Genomic DNA, 13742 nt, shown 5'->3' on the forward strand with positions numbered 1-13742 from the left:
AGGAAAGGTTTCCAGCATACAACGTGCAGCTCTTCTTCAGTAATTTTTCCTGTTCTTCATGGTCACCCCGGAAGGGCGGGTCCCGGTACTGGCTCAGCTCCACGCTGGAGTCGTTGCGCAGCGCGCCTTCCAAAGGCCTCCAGACATCAGGTGCAGACAGGTGGACAGGGACACCGCCACCCCGGGAGCCCCGGGAACCGCGAGGCGGCCGCAGCGGTGGCAGAAGCGCCATTGTCATTAACTATTAGGTGTATTTCCTTCATGTCTTGTCTGTGCATGTATGTTTCACATAGTGCATTTCCATTTTCAAATCAATTCAAGTCCACAAATGTTTACTGAGCACCTGCTATGCGTCAGCCACTATCCTAAGTACAGGGGCTACAGTAGGGAAGGAAATAAAATTTCTCTTCTTGCGTGGCTCACATTCAAGTTGAAGGAGATAACCAAAAAAGTGAGTAAGGGATATTATAAATGAGGAAGCAGTAAATGCGATGGAGAAAAATAAAGCCAAGAAGGGGGATGGAGAGGCGGGCAGGATGTTTCAAAATTTGAAAGCGGTGAAGGAATGATCCATGAGGATATTTGGGCAAGAACATTCCAGCAAAAGGAATCACAAGTACGGTTTCCAATTCCTCGGTGAAGCGTCTGCCTAAGGCTCAGGTCATGATCATGTTTTGTGATTTTTCCTTTCTGCTTTTTTTTTTTTTTTAAGATTTTATTTATTTATTTGAGAGAGAGAGACAGAGATAGCAAGAGAGAGCACGAGCAGGGAGGAGAGGGAGAAGCAGACTCCCGGGCTGAGCAGGGAGCCCGACTCGGGCTCCATCCCAGGACCCTGAGATTATGACCTGAGCCTTAGGCAGACGCTTCACCGAGTGAGCCACCCAGGCACCCCTGTGATTTTTCTATACAAACCTCTGTTCATATCTCTGAGCACTTCCCTAAGAAAAAGTTCTAGAAGTTAAATTCCTTGGTCACAGGTTAGGAATAATGGGCTCTTGCTGCATATTGCCAAAAGGGCTTTCTAGAAAGTCTATACTCACTTAAAATATAATTTAGTTCAACAATATTGAGTGCCTACCACTTTATTGAGGCATACATGGTCTAGGGGCTTGAAATACACCGGTGAACAAAACGAATCTTTCATTCTAGCAATTTCACTCTTGCCAGCATTGTGTCAGAGTGCTTGCCTTTGCTGTATGCTTGCCAACACCAAGAATTACCATTCTTAAAAAGCTTCAAGAAACAAAAGGCAAAACAGAATGCTCCAGTAATTTGAATGATGAAAAGTGGTACGTTGTTATTATGTTCTTTTGGATTTGATTACTAGTGAAGTTGAATTACTTCCCACACATTTTCTAGCTAATCAACCAATTGTCCTATTTTTCTTTAAAAGCTTTTGAAAACCTTTGAAAATAATTTAAAGGAGGCAGGAGTTTGGAAACATCAACAGACTTAATATATATCTTGTGATATAAGTAGCCCTCAGGTCTAGTACATAAGCTTTAGAAATTGATCTGAAGCCAAAGAGCACATATAACACAACTCTCATGTTCTGGAGAGGGCTTTTTAGTCAGGAGCTCCCTTCCAATTTCCACAGAATTTGAGAACTCTGGACCTTTTCACCAACTATAAGCCAGAATGAGGTGGGGCGGGGGGGGGCGCGCGGGGAGGTGGAGGTGATGCTTTTCCTCAACAATCTCAACATCCCAGGGTTATTTAAGAGCCCACCTTAATATCAAATATGTTTTGAGAGCATTTATATTTTCAAACTGTATCACTGCTTGGGGTTTCAAGTTGTACAACTTTTCTACCCTCTGTGTGGGGGAAGAAAATTAGAAATTCCCCAGCCCTCCATAAAGGCATATCCCCCACTTTTTATTAAGATAAAATATAGGGCGCCTGGGTGGCTCAGTCATTGGGCGTCTGCCTTCGGCTTGGGTCATGGTCCCAGGGTCCTGGGATGGAGCCCCGCATCGGGCTCCCTGCTCAGCGGGAAGCCTGCTTCTCCCTCTCCCACTCCCCCTGCTTGTGTTCCCTCTCTCGCTATGTCTCTCTCTGTCAAATGGATAAATAAAAAATCTTTAAAAAAAAAAAAAGATAAAATATAGCGGTGCCTGGGTGGCTCAGTGGGTTAAGTGTCTGACTCTTGATTTCAGCTCAGATCATGATCTCAGGGTTGTGGGCTCGAGCTCCACATCAGGCTCTAGACCCAGCAGGAAGTCTGCTTGAGATTCTCTCTCTCCCTCTCCCTCTGCTCTCCACCCCCCATTCTCTCAAATTAAAAAAAAAAGATAAAGCATAAGTGAGATAACATACAGCATTGTGTAAGTTTCAGGTGTACATTTGATACATTTATATCGTAATACAATTGTTATTGTAACATTAGCTAACACCTCTGTCTCATCATGTAATTATCATTTCTTCTAGTGGTGGGCACAATTAATATCCAGTCTCTTAGCAAGTTTAATGTTTAAGATACAGTTTTGTTGTCTATAATCACTGTACTGTACATTAGCTCTTCAGGACTTATTTATCTACTAGTTGCAAGTATGCACCCTTAAACAACATCTCTCCCCTTCCCCCACCCCCAGCCCTTGGTCACCATCATTCCACTGTTTTTTTGAGTTCAGTGTCTGTTTTTAGATTCCACATATAAAAGATATCACACAGTATTGTATTTCTGTGTTTGACATTTCCCCCACTCCCAATAGTGCTTATTTTTGAGGAGAGAGAATCAGGGCTGAAGAGAAGGACTTTAATTTACCTTTTGTGTCTTTCCATAGTTTGAATTTTATGACAAATATGACTTTAAAAAAATTTCAATATGTGTTATCTGGGTGGGAGCTAATGAGTTATTCTTAGTTTTTACTTTGTATCTCTCTTCATTAGAAAAAAAAACCTGGTAAACCATTTATAATTTTTAAATTTCCCCAGTTTTGTAAAACAAAATCTGTGTGTGTGTGTGTTTCCCATGTCTGCAAGAATATAAACCAACCTACTAATGTGTGGGCCCCATTTAAAGATTGCCTGGGGAGCTGGGAGAGAGAGAATGAATTTCATTTTTTCTTTTATGCACTTACATATTGTTTAAGTTTGTTACAATGAGCATGTATTACCGTTCCACATTTTTTTCACAAAAGTAATAATAAATCATTTTTTTTCCCTCCTGAGGCTAAAAGTGACATGTGCTCATTGCAGAAAACGTAGAAAAGTACAAAGAAACTAACAATCACAACAGTTAACATTTTAGCATGTTTCCATTTAGGCTTCCTTTTAATGCATGTTTTTTTACATAGTTGAGTTTTCATACTGCATAGTTTCGTATCCTGTTTTTCTCTCTTAAGACATAAGCATTTTCCCATGTCATAATAATATTTTGTGGTTTTGTCACATTTCAAGTGGATTAATTAGCTATTTCTTAAAGTTTAACATTTAGGTTGTTTCCAATTTTCTCATATTAAAAGTGATTTTCTGGGGCACCTGGCTAGCTCAGTCAGAACATGCAACTCTGGATCTCGAGGTTATGAGTTCGAGCCCCACATTGGGCATAGAGCTCGCTACTTAAAAAAAAAAAAAAAAAAAAAAGTTTTTCTGATAAGCATCTTAGTAATGAAATCTTTGCATTTCTAAGTGTTTCCTTGGCATGGATTCCTAGAGGTCAAAGAACTGGACCAAAAAGTAGATTTCTAGAAGTGGGATTAATGGACAGAAAGTATTTCTATGAATGACAAAGATTATATCAATTTCTACTCCCAACAGTGTACAAGAGTCTCATCACTCTCGGGCCAGCCTTGTAGATCATCCTTTTTTGGTTGCTGCATCTTTCTGACAGGAAGGTGGTATGTGACAAGAGTATCTCCATTTTCCATTGCCAGTAAGACTGAACATTTTTCCTATGCTTACTCACCATTGGTAGCCCCTCTTCTGTGGACTACCTATTTCCATTTTTGCCCATTTATTGACTAGCATCTTCTGGATCTTCTTATCAATGAAAATGAGCTCTTACAAGGTATTAACCCTTTCTCTATCATTAGATGAAAATATATTTCACAAGTTTGTTGGTTTTTAAAAATATCTTGGCCATAGACTTTTAAAACAAAAGATAATTAGAGTGTAACTCTGGCCTTGGGCCCTCAGTTTAAGCCTGTTTTCCCTTGATTACATGGAAGAGGTTTGACAAAAGATCTGTGAGGGCCATTTCAGCTAACCCTAAATTTAGATCTGTGGGGGGAAAAATGTGTGGGCCCGATTTAAGGATTATTCCGCTCATACGTACTTTTAAAGGATTTAAGAAGATGGGGTGGGGGCAGGGATGGAAGCAGTTGGTGCCAGAAATTTTTAGAATTCTGAGGTAAGACGCCAATTCTCTCAAATCTCTTGCGTGTTGAGAGGGGGAGTAAATTATGTGCAAGCGAACAGAACTCTTGATGGAAAAGTACTGCTCTGGGTTGCAGATGTGTGCAGGGCTTGGTTTTAATTATTTTCCCCCCTTCTCTCTATCCTTTCTTCCGCTCCCCTCCCCCCACCCCGTGACACTGAAAAGGGCGGCCGGATTAGGATTCTAAAGGGTAGAGACGGCCCTTCCTCCGTAAGGCCTGCTCCCGTGCAGACTGTTAGCCCATCAATAGCCGGTGGAAATACCCAGGAAAGGAAGGGACCAAACTTAGGATCTTTCCAAACTCCCGCTTTCGTCTGGGCTACAGCACAGGGTTATTGAGACTGCCAAGGGTAGCTCGACAGAGTTCAAATAAAACAACTCTGCCAACAAAGAAACTTCAGTCATTATTCTGAGCCAAAAAAAAAAAAAAAGGCAACAACAGAAGGCTGCTTGCTGATGCGTTGGGACTGAGCAAATCTGTGATTGCGAAACGGCTTAGATTTCCGAGAATGAATCCAATTTCATCCGGAGAGCCGATCGGTCTCCCCCAGATATTGGGAGAGTTGTCAGGCAGGGGCCTGTGCGCTGACTTGAGCTACACGGGGGTGTCCACGCCACAGCCTCTGGCGGGGAGGACTGGAGAAGGGTCATTAAGGAGAGTAAAAGGGGGTTCTCAAGGTGGAAGTGGGTAGTCTGGGCCTCCAAGGTGGAAAGAGGAGCTCGAGGAGAGTTTCCTTCCCGTCCCCCAAGGGAGCCTCGCGGTCCCCGGGGGGATGGGCGGGGAAAGGTGAAGCTTCAGAGTGGAAGGCGAGGGAGAAGCTGAAGCAAGAGAAATGGAGTCGTGTGTGGCGCGCATCAGGTGGCCGAGCGGGCCTCGAACCGAGCTCGCCAAAGCCGAGGCTCTCGGAGCGGGTCGCGGTGCAAGGAGCCGGCGAGGGTGCAGAGGAGGGCTGCGCGCCGCGTCGCGCTCAGCTAGAGGCTGGCGCGGGGATGGCGTGAGGCTGGGGCCACCGCCTCGCAGGTAGGGCCGGGGGGGGGGGGGTGCCGCTCCCGCCGCCTCCGCGGGGGCGGGAGGGGCGGCGGCGGCGGGATCCGGCCGGGGGAAGGGGAGCGACCGTCCCGGGCCAGGTTGGGGGGGGCCGAAGCTGGACGGGTCGCGGCGCCCAGGGCGGGCGGCGGGGGAGGCGGGGCCCGGAGGCTCCGCCCGCCTCGGCCCCGCCCCGCCCCGCCTCCTCCGCCGGCTAGTCCTTGTCCGCTGAGCCCCGCGCGCCACTAGCTCGCTGAGAGGGAGGAGGAAGCAGCGAGTTCCGGAGCCCTCCCTAGCCCGGCCCAACCTTTGCTCCAGAGATCATGGCTGCCGAGGATGTGGCGGCCACCGGCGCCGACCCGAGCGAGCTGGAGGGTGGCGGGCTGCTGCACGAGATTTTCACGTCGCCGCTCAACCTGCTGCTGCTCGGCCTCTGCGTCTTCCTGCTGTACAAGATCGTGCGCGGGGACCAGCCGGCGGCCAGCAGCGATAGCGACGACGACGAGCCGCCCCCGCTGCCCCGCCTTAAGCGGCGCGACTTCACCCCTGCCGAACTGCGGCGCTTCGACGGCGTCCAGGACCCGCGCATACTCATGGCCATCAACGGCAAGGTGTTCGACGTGACCAAAGGCCGCAAGTTCTACGGGCCCGGTAACGGCGGCCGCCCAGGGGACGCGGAGACAAAAGAAGGGGCCCCGGCCGGGGGAGGCGAGGGGGAGCGGGGCGCCCCCGAGGGGAGGAATGGCGGCTCCCCGGCGGCAGCGGGCGAGGGGCGCTCTAGAAGGGTTGCGGCCGGCGGGGGACACCGCCAGTGCCGGGATGGGGGGTGGGGGGGGCGGAGAGAAGGCTGGAGCGCCCGGGGCCGGGGGTGGGGGGGCCTGGAGGGGTGGGGGGCGAGCTCGCCGGCCTGGAAGGGGGGGCACGGCCGCGCGCAGTGCTGAGGGAGCTTCGAGGGCATGGGGTTTGGGGGTTCCTGGAAGGAGGGGCGGTGTCGGGCTGGAGAAGGGAAACGTGGGCGTCTCGAGGGAAGCGGAGGGGGGAGGTCCAGCCTGCGAGAAGACGCGAAGGCCGCCGCGGCGTGTGTGTGAAGGTGCGGGAGCAGGAGAGCGGAGGTGGGATGGGCGGCAGGTAGCAGCCGAGTGCGTGCCGGCGGGTGATGTGTGAGTGCGTGGGCCGGGGCCGTGGCCGTGGCTTGCCAGGCGCGGCTGTGCGTGCGCGCGCGCGCCCGGAATGTGGCATGTGTCAGGTATGTGTGTGGCATGTGTTTGGTATGTGTGTGCGCGTGCTCTGTGTGGCCGATCGAAAAGCTGGAAGGTGAACGGGGAGCCTCCGTGGGGGGGGGTGGGCAGCTGACGGAGGGCGGAAGGAGGCTGAACGTAGCGGACAATGGGAACGTGGCGAGATGAGAAGGTAACACAGCATTTTAGTCTGTAGCGGGAGAGAAAGGACTGGAAGCCAAAAAAAAAAAAAAAATTAAAAATGGAGGGAGGGAGAAGTGGGAGGATCCTGGGAAACAAAAGGGGTAGGGCTGTGAGGACTGCTGGGTGTGGGGATTTCAGGAAAAGCCAACCAGAGGGGAAATGGGGGTGGATGACTGCTGAGCCGTTGGAGGGGGGCAGGCTTGGAGGGCCTTAGGGATGAGGCTTTCTAAGCCTGGTTGCGGATCAGGATCACCTGATGCGCTTGAGCAAAAACACCGATTCCCGGCTTAATCGCAGCCACGGTGGGGGAGGTCCAGCAATCTGCATTTTAAGCGGCTCCCCCCAGGCGCATTTGAGAAGCGGCCAGGTTTGGAAAGTCGTGCCCTGTAGAATATTCCGGAGAGGGGGAGGAAGAGATTTTAGCTCCTCTAATATGGACTCCTAAAAACAGGGAGCTCAGGGAGTGTGTCCACATGGAGGGCCCTCTGCCCCACTGGTCTGGAGAGACGGAAGAGGATTTAGAAGGCGGTGATGTCCATCATCTCCACTCCTGCTTTGTTTTTTTACTCGCCCAGCCCAACTAATCAAAATCAGATGGGTTCAGGTTCTTCCGGAACTGGTCCCCTTAGCGGTTTTTCCTTGTCGCTGATTTAGAAGACCTGCTTTTTGTAGGCCATGTAACTGTCCAAAGAATTTGAGAACCACACCTTTGTTGTTGTCACTTTCCCTGTCACTTCCACTTTACATAATCATGTAAATAGCTGTCCGTCCTGAGCTACACCCATCAAGGTAGTCCAGCCGGGTACATGGGGCAACATCATAGGGTTGTAATTTGCAAAGTCATTGAGAGGAATGCAGGCCTGTGCACAGAAACACAAAACTCCGGGAGTCAGGCGACCAGAGTTCTAATCCTGGTTGGATTACTGACTAGCTGTGTGACCTGGTGCAAAGCATTGTTCTCTCTGGGCCTTAGTTGTCCCTCTGAAAAATGCTAAGGATGGCCCATTGTGAGATCTCCTCAGTCTCTGCTCGGCGGTATCATCCCGTGAGCCCATGAATATGTGAATCATGTGCCAATGATCGTTCATGTTACAGAGGATTCTTAAAAATTACTCATTCCAGTGCCCGTTATTCAATGCACAGCAGTTTTGTAGGTACTGGGAATACAGCTGTGAGCAAAACAGACACACATCTCCTCTCATGGAGCTTACATTCTAGTGAAGATACATTCGGGTGAATAATCTATATTCTCCAAAAACTTTTAGTGCTCCCCTTGAGCCATTTTTAAGTATTCTGTGACCATAATCTCTGAAGTAACGAGGTCCCTTGTTCTGGTCCCAAACCAGAACAGTTGGCCTATTTTCAAGTACTGGATGCTACCATATCCACTAGAAGTGTATACGCACACGCACACGCACACGCACACACATTTGTGAAAACTGTAATGGGGTTTTTTTTTAACCTTCATTAGTAGACATGATAGTATATAATGAAGATCGCAAACAACCAGTTTTCTTTAGAACTTTATTTGCATTTAAAAGTTGATCATAAATTTTGTCTAATTTTTAAAAAAAAAAAATTCTTAGGGGAATTGAGGTTTCCAGTGACCAGGCCATATGGAAATTTGATCTCTTCTCATACTTGGCATAGTGGTTACCTACAAACTTTAATGTCAGAGTTGCTATCCAATCTCCCTTGGGGAAACAATACATAGTTTAAAGTACACTGGCTTCTTTTCCTTTACTTGTGCAATATTTAAATAAGTCTAAACATCTACTTTAAGTACCTACAAATAATTCACCACTCTCTTAGACAAAAGTTCAGTATAATATATAATAACATTCTAATGTTTTATATAATTATTTGGAGATATTAATCCAGTCGTTTTTTTTTCCCATGAAAATCTAAGTATTTTGAGTCTTCAAGCTCATCAGTGACGGAGCCGATCTCCTCTGCTACCTCTTCTTTACTGACAGTGTAGATTATTTAACATGGGGATAGATTTCTGGACCACTGATACTCTTATCAAATGATTTTTGCTGCAAATGCCAGTCTCACAACCGAAGATCACTATAAGATACTTTTGACTCATTAAAACATATCAGAATACATTTCATAAGGAGATGTTCTCATTTTTGTCTTAGTACTTACTACCTTAAGGAGCCATAACTTTCACTGGTGTAGCCCAAATGCCTAGAACAGAGACAGGCTCTGGGTTCAACGTCCTGAAGTTGAATTCTGACCCTTGGATTTAGTATTATCTTGGATGATTTCCCACCACCACCACCCCATCCTGCCCCAGGAGATAATCATTCGTGGCTTTTTTATTAGCTATTGGAGAATCACAGGAAATGGATGATAACGTATAGCATATTGATTTGTAAAAGTCTGCTGACAACAGGTCCTTGGGGGGAGCCACTACATAATGATGAAAGTATCAACATCACTTCTGGTTTCCAAATGGAATTTGATACTGCAAAAGAGGGCTGTCTTTGTTGATGGGTAAGGAAGCCATTTTCTGTGTATGAACCACAGAGAAATTGACTGTCTAATAAAGAATTGGTCTTTGGTTTTGTTTGTTTTTTAAGAGGGGCCATACGGGGTCTTTGCTGGAAGAGACGCATCCCGGGGCCTTGCCACGTTTTGCCTGGATAAGGAAGCACTGAAGGACGAGTACGATGACCTTTCTGACCTCACTCCTGCCCAGCAGGAGACCCTGAGTGACTGGGACTCTCAGTTCACTTGTAAGCATTTTTTAAGAATTGTGCCTGGATCCAATTTCTACCAGTAATGGGATTCACAGCAGTACAATAGTTATTACTAAGCAGCCTGAAACTGGGGAGCATTTTGATAGGCTCCTGAATCTTGGACGGATCAAGTTCATGGCTTGAAGTAATTGCAACAATGCTGAGTCACTTGCTGTGATTGCATCCAATTTTTAGCTAGTTCTCTGTGGAAACTTGGGTTTCTGTTATTTAAATCTTTGACAGGTTCGCATAGATTCCACACTAGGATTTGGTGCTTGGTGTGTAGGGGAAAGAATCTGTAGGCTACAGAGAGGGACTTTCAGAAGTCCTCACTAGTAAGGCTTGCTGTTTAAAAGCAGCCCACATTTCTGTCGAAGAATGGGAGACTTGTGTTCTACAAAACAGCTTCTCTTTGAATCTAATTGAGCCTAACTGTAGGCCTCATCTACAAATGATGCTTATAATCTGCCCAGCAACAATGGTGTCTGCATTTTTAAAAAGAGAGAGAGAAAAAAAAAAAAGGAGCCGCTTGTTTCCTGGCTTATGCTATAAGGCTGAGGTCTTTGGGAGGAGGGGGCAGTGAGGATGGGGGTTAAGTTCAAATTTCGAGAATTGAGGAATTGGCTTTTGTCAAACCTAAGTGTCTAATGATCACTTTAGCAACATTGCACTGCTAAGAATTTGACTAATCTTTCCCAGCTTTAAAACAATATATAAAGACCATGACCAGCGCTTAAAAGATTTTTTTATTTTAAAAATGTATCCTTTCTATTTGTTGTTCTCTATAGCCAGTTAAATATTACTGACTCTTTTGGCTAAACCCAACCGTTTTCTTTGAAAATAATGCTGACTTCAGAGTTCTGGGCTAATTATTAGCCAGCTGTGGCTCTACCTTTAGGTTCTGGGTCCCAAGCAGACAGAAGTAGAGCTTTCAAGCCTAGAGCAGGTCTTTTTACTTGGAAAACATAATTCAGCTATCTAACATCACCCCTGATTTCTTTGGTATCCTAAGGATGCCTTTGTAAACATAGATTTTTCTATGTGGAACCAGCGAGTTGTAATTTCTAACTCCCAGAGCTCTGTCTCCTAGGGCTCGCCTTCCCCAAGGAGGCGAAAACTGTGTTAAAAACGTTCTGCCCCTTAAACTAAGACCAGCCCCCAATTCTGTGGTGACGCTGGAGCGCCACTCAAGACTGGCGTGGGAGCCCCTTGAAGCAGGTTGCCCGGGCGCCAGGCGGCCTGTGTTGTGGGGCCCGAGCACCCTAGGGGCCTTTATAACGTGTTCAAATGGGAAAGTTCCCATTGTTCCCGGCGATTATTCCACACAAAAGCAGGTCCACCTACCTGGTTAGACAGGTTGGTCACTCCTCTGATTCCTGCCCACACGCAGAAAGAGCAGAAAGAGGAGACTCTCCGGGCCTCGGACAGCGGTAGGATTAACCCTGCGTTAGCTGCGCTGCAAGGATGCGGCCGGCGGGATGGTGGTCTGCAGGCTCTCTCCCTTCTCACGTCTTTTTTTTTTTTTAATTGTTTATTTACATTCAATTTCGTTAACCTATACTCTATTATTAGTTTGAGAGGTAGAGTTTAGTCATTCATCAGTTGCGTCTCACACCCAGTGCTCATTCCAGCACGTGCCCTCCTTCACGCCCGTCACCCAGTTACCCCAGCCCCGCGCCCCCTCCCCTCCGGCAAGCCTCCGTTTGTTCTCTACAGTTACCAGTCTCTTATGGTTTGCCTCCCTGTTTTCATCGTCTTTTATTTTTCCCTCCCTTCCCCTGTGTTCATCTGTTTTCTTAAATTCCACATATGAAATCATATGATACATGTCTTTCTCTGACTGACTTATTTTGCTCAGCACGATACCCTCTGGTTGCATCCACGTCACTGCAAATGGCAAGGTTTCTTTCATTCTTCCTGATGGCTGGGTTTCTGGTTTGCACTCTTAAATCTGTATTCTCCAACATCTCCCGTGCTCTCCTGGCCTCCTTAACCACTCGCTTGAACTGCTAGGCATAGCTTTTTCCTTGTGTTGGGAAAAAATTTGGTCTCCTGCTTCCCTCCATCCACCAGACTCCTCATCCCTTCCCTTCACTGTCAACCGCCTGCGAAGTGCTTGTCCCTAACCACTGCTTCATTTCCTCCCCACACCTCCTTACCCCCTGCGACAGTGTCCAGCCCAGTTCCACTGGGCTTCTCTTTCTCGGAGCTTTCCAGAGACCTGCTTCTTGCCAGCATTGACTTCACTTCTCCAGCCCTTGTTGTGGATTTCCTGTCGGGTGCCCTCCCCACCCCACCCCCGCCGAGGGGCTCCCTCTCCAGAGTCCCCAGCTGGGTCCACGGAAGCTCCAGTTTTAACTTCATTAACTCATGTTTCCAGTTTTCCTTTAAAGTAGCTCATATCCTAGCCTTTCCGTCCCCATGGACACCCTACTCCTGGCTCTCGTTCCTTCACACCCACATCCACCCGCTGGCCTCGGGGGCAGCCTGCGCCTGGTCTCCTTGCTGTGATCCGCCTGGCGGGTCACCACCACCCCATGTGTGCCAGAGGACTGGCTTCCTTTGTCATAAACCCTTGCCCCCTGTAGGACTAAGTCCAGACGCTTCAGGCTGGCGTTCCACAACCATAGTATCTTCCCCACACTGCTTCCCCCGCACACTCATTCCCGCTCTGTTGCTGTCAACTTGGTCTCTCTGGTGCTCCCCAGATCGGTTCGGTCTCGCCTGCATGCCTTTGTACACGGCATTGTCATTTTCTGGAAACCCCTCTCGCCTCAGATCCTTCCATGCGTTTTCCAAAGCATAGCCTTCTTCGTCAGGTGTTCTGAAATCCTTCTAACGAGCCCTTGCTCTTCTCAGCCCCTCCTGCACGCAGACACGACTCACTTTGACCTTCCCTTGCACACTCCGTGCCCGACATCGCTGCCTGTTTGGTATTTCTCCCGAACGAAACTCTTAATTCCCCGTGGGCAAGGACAGCGGGGTGAGTCCTGTGTGACCGACAGCTTTGAGGACCGCAGGCCTCTCCCGAATGCTTTCAGCTGAAATGTAGTGCCCCTGTGTGAAGCCTGAGAGTGCTCATTTGTGTTTTCTTCTTTCCCTCCAGTCAAGTATCATCATGTGGGCAAACTGCTGAAGGAGGGGGAGGAGCCCACTGTGTACTCTGACGAGGAAGAACCAAAAGATGAGAATGCTCGGAAAAATGATTAAAGCATCCCGTGGAAGCATATCTATTTTTGTATTTTGCAGAATCATTTGTAACATTCCAGTCTGTCTTTAAAACATGGTGATTTCAATATTTCGAGCAGTTTCGAACTTGCTGTTAAGTTTTTGTAATTAACATCACTAGTGACACTGAACCAGTTAACTCTTCTGTCTTCAAGTGCATGGCGTGTTTGTGTGTCACAAATCCAGACCGTGAACTGCAGTGCTGCAATCCAAATGTTAGGACTCTCCCCTTCTGTCTGTAGTTAGTGCAGGCTGCCTTTAAATTCGTTTTTTCCTGAGCGAGACAGGTAAGACTTGGGTATTTCCCCCAAACAGGTAAAAAAAAATGTTAACTGTGCAAAGTCCTTCTAGCCCCGAGAACAAAGGATCAATTTCTAGTCTCGCTGTCCTCAAGATAGCAAATCCTTTATTTCTCAATTGACTTAACTGCATGATTTCTGTTTTACCTACCTCTAAAGCAAATCTGCAGTGTTCCAGAGCCTTCTTTGGTATTGATGAAAGAGAGCTGCCCAGTTTAAAAAAAAAAGAAAAGAAATCTCAAAGCTGGGCTCGGTTGGGAAAAGTACATTCACTGTGTTCGTAGACTGCATCATTCTTTTTGTCCTCTGGACACTCAGATGCCCCCACTAACACAGCAATATACAGTAAGACTTAAAACAGGATCTGAACATTCAAAAGAAAGCTTTGGAAGAGATCCGCTGGCTTGCCGAAAAACCGAAATGTATGAAGAAAACGTAGAACTATCTCCCCTATCCCCATGTTCACGGTGGGACAACGGTGATTTCACACAGTTTGCCGAGAGAGGGGGGGTATGCTGAACAGGAGCAGGCCTCTGCTCTCCGGAGAGCCTTCTCACACACACACACACACCCCCCAACCCCCAACCCCCAGGCCTCTGCTCTCCGGAGAGCCTTCTCTCTCTCTCTCTCTCTCTCTCT

The 13742-nt window shown here is 47.7% G+C and overlaps 1 protein-coding gene across 1 annotated transcript; it reads left to right on the forward strand.

The window, feature by feature from the left end:
* The first annotated feature begins 5639 nt into the window (after window positions 1-5639).
* Window positions 5640-13339, forward strand: PGRMC1 (progesterone receptor membrane component 1). The gene is made up of 3 exons (XM_081809786.1): window positions 5640-6059; window positions 9418-9573; window positions 12683-13339. The coding sequence occupies exons 1-3, from the start codon at window positions 5732-5734 to the stop codon at window positions 12784-12786; spliced, it is 588 nt and encodes a 195-aa protein (XP_081665912.1). The 5' UTR covers window positions 5640-5731; the 3' UTR covers window positions 12787-13339.
* Window positions 13340-13742: the final 403 nt, after the last annotated feature.

The sequence above is a fragment of the Leptonychotes weddellii genome, unplaced genomic scaffold, assembly GCF_054177405.1.
Source record: "Leptonychotes weddellii isolate Sample4059 unplaced genomic scaffold, ASM5417740v2 HiC_scaffold_1377, whole genome shotgun sequence".
Taxonomy (NCBI): domain Eukaryota; kingdom Metazoa; phylum Chordata; class Mammalia; order Carnivora; family Phocidae; genus Leptonychotes; species Leptonychotes weddellii.

Bases quoted from the DNA above. Each gene is read 5' to 3' on its own strand.
- PGRMC1 (XM_081809786.1), top strand. From the start codon at position 5,732: ATGGCTGCCGAGGATGTGGCGGCCACCGGCGCCGACCCGAGCGAGCTG. The intron at 6,060-9,417 runs GTAACGGCGGCC...TTGTTTTTTAAG, and splicing joins CCGCAAGTTCTACGGGCCCG to AGGGGCCATACGGGGTCTTT. The intron at 9,574-12,682 runs GTAAGCATTTTT...CTTTCCCTCCAG, and splicing joins CTGGGACTCTCAGTTCACTT to TCAAGTATCATCATGTGGGC.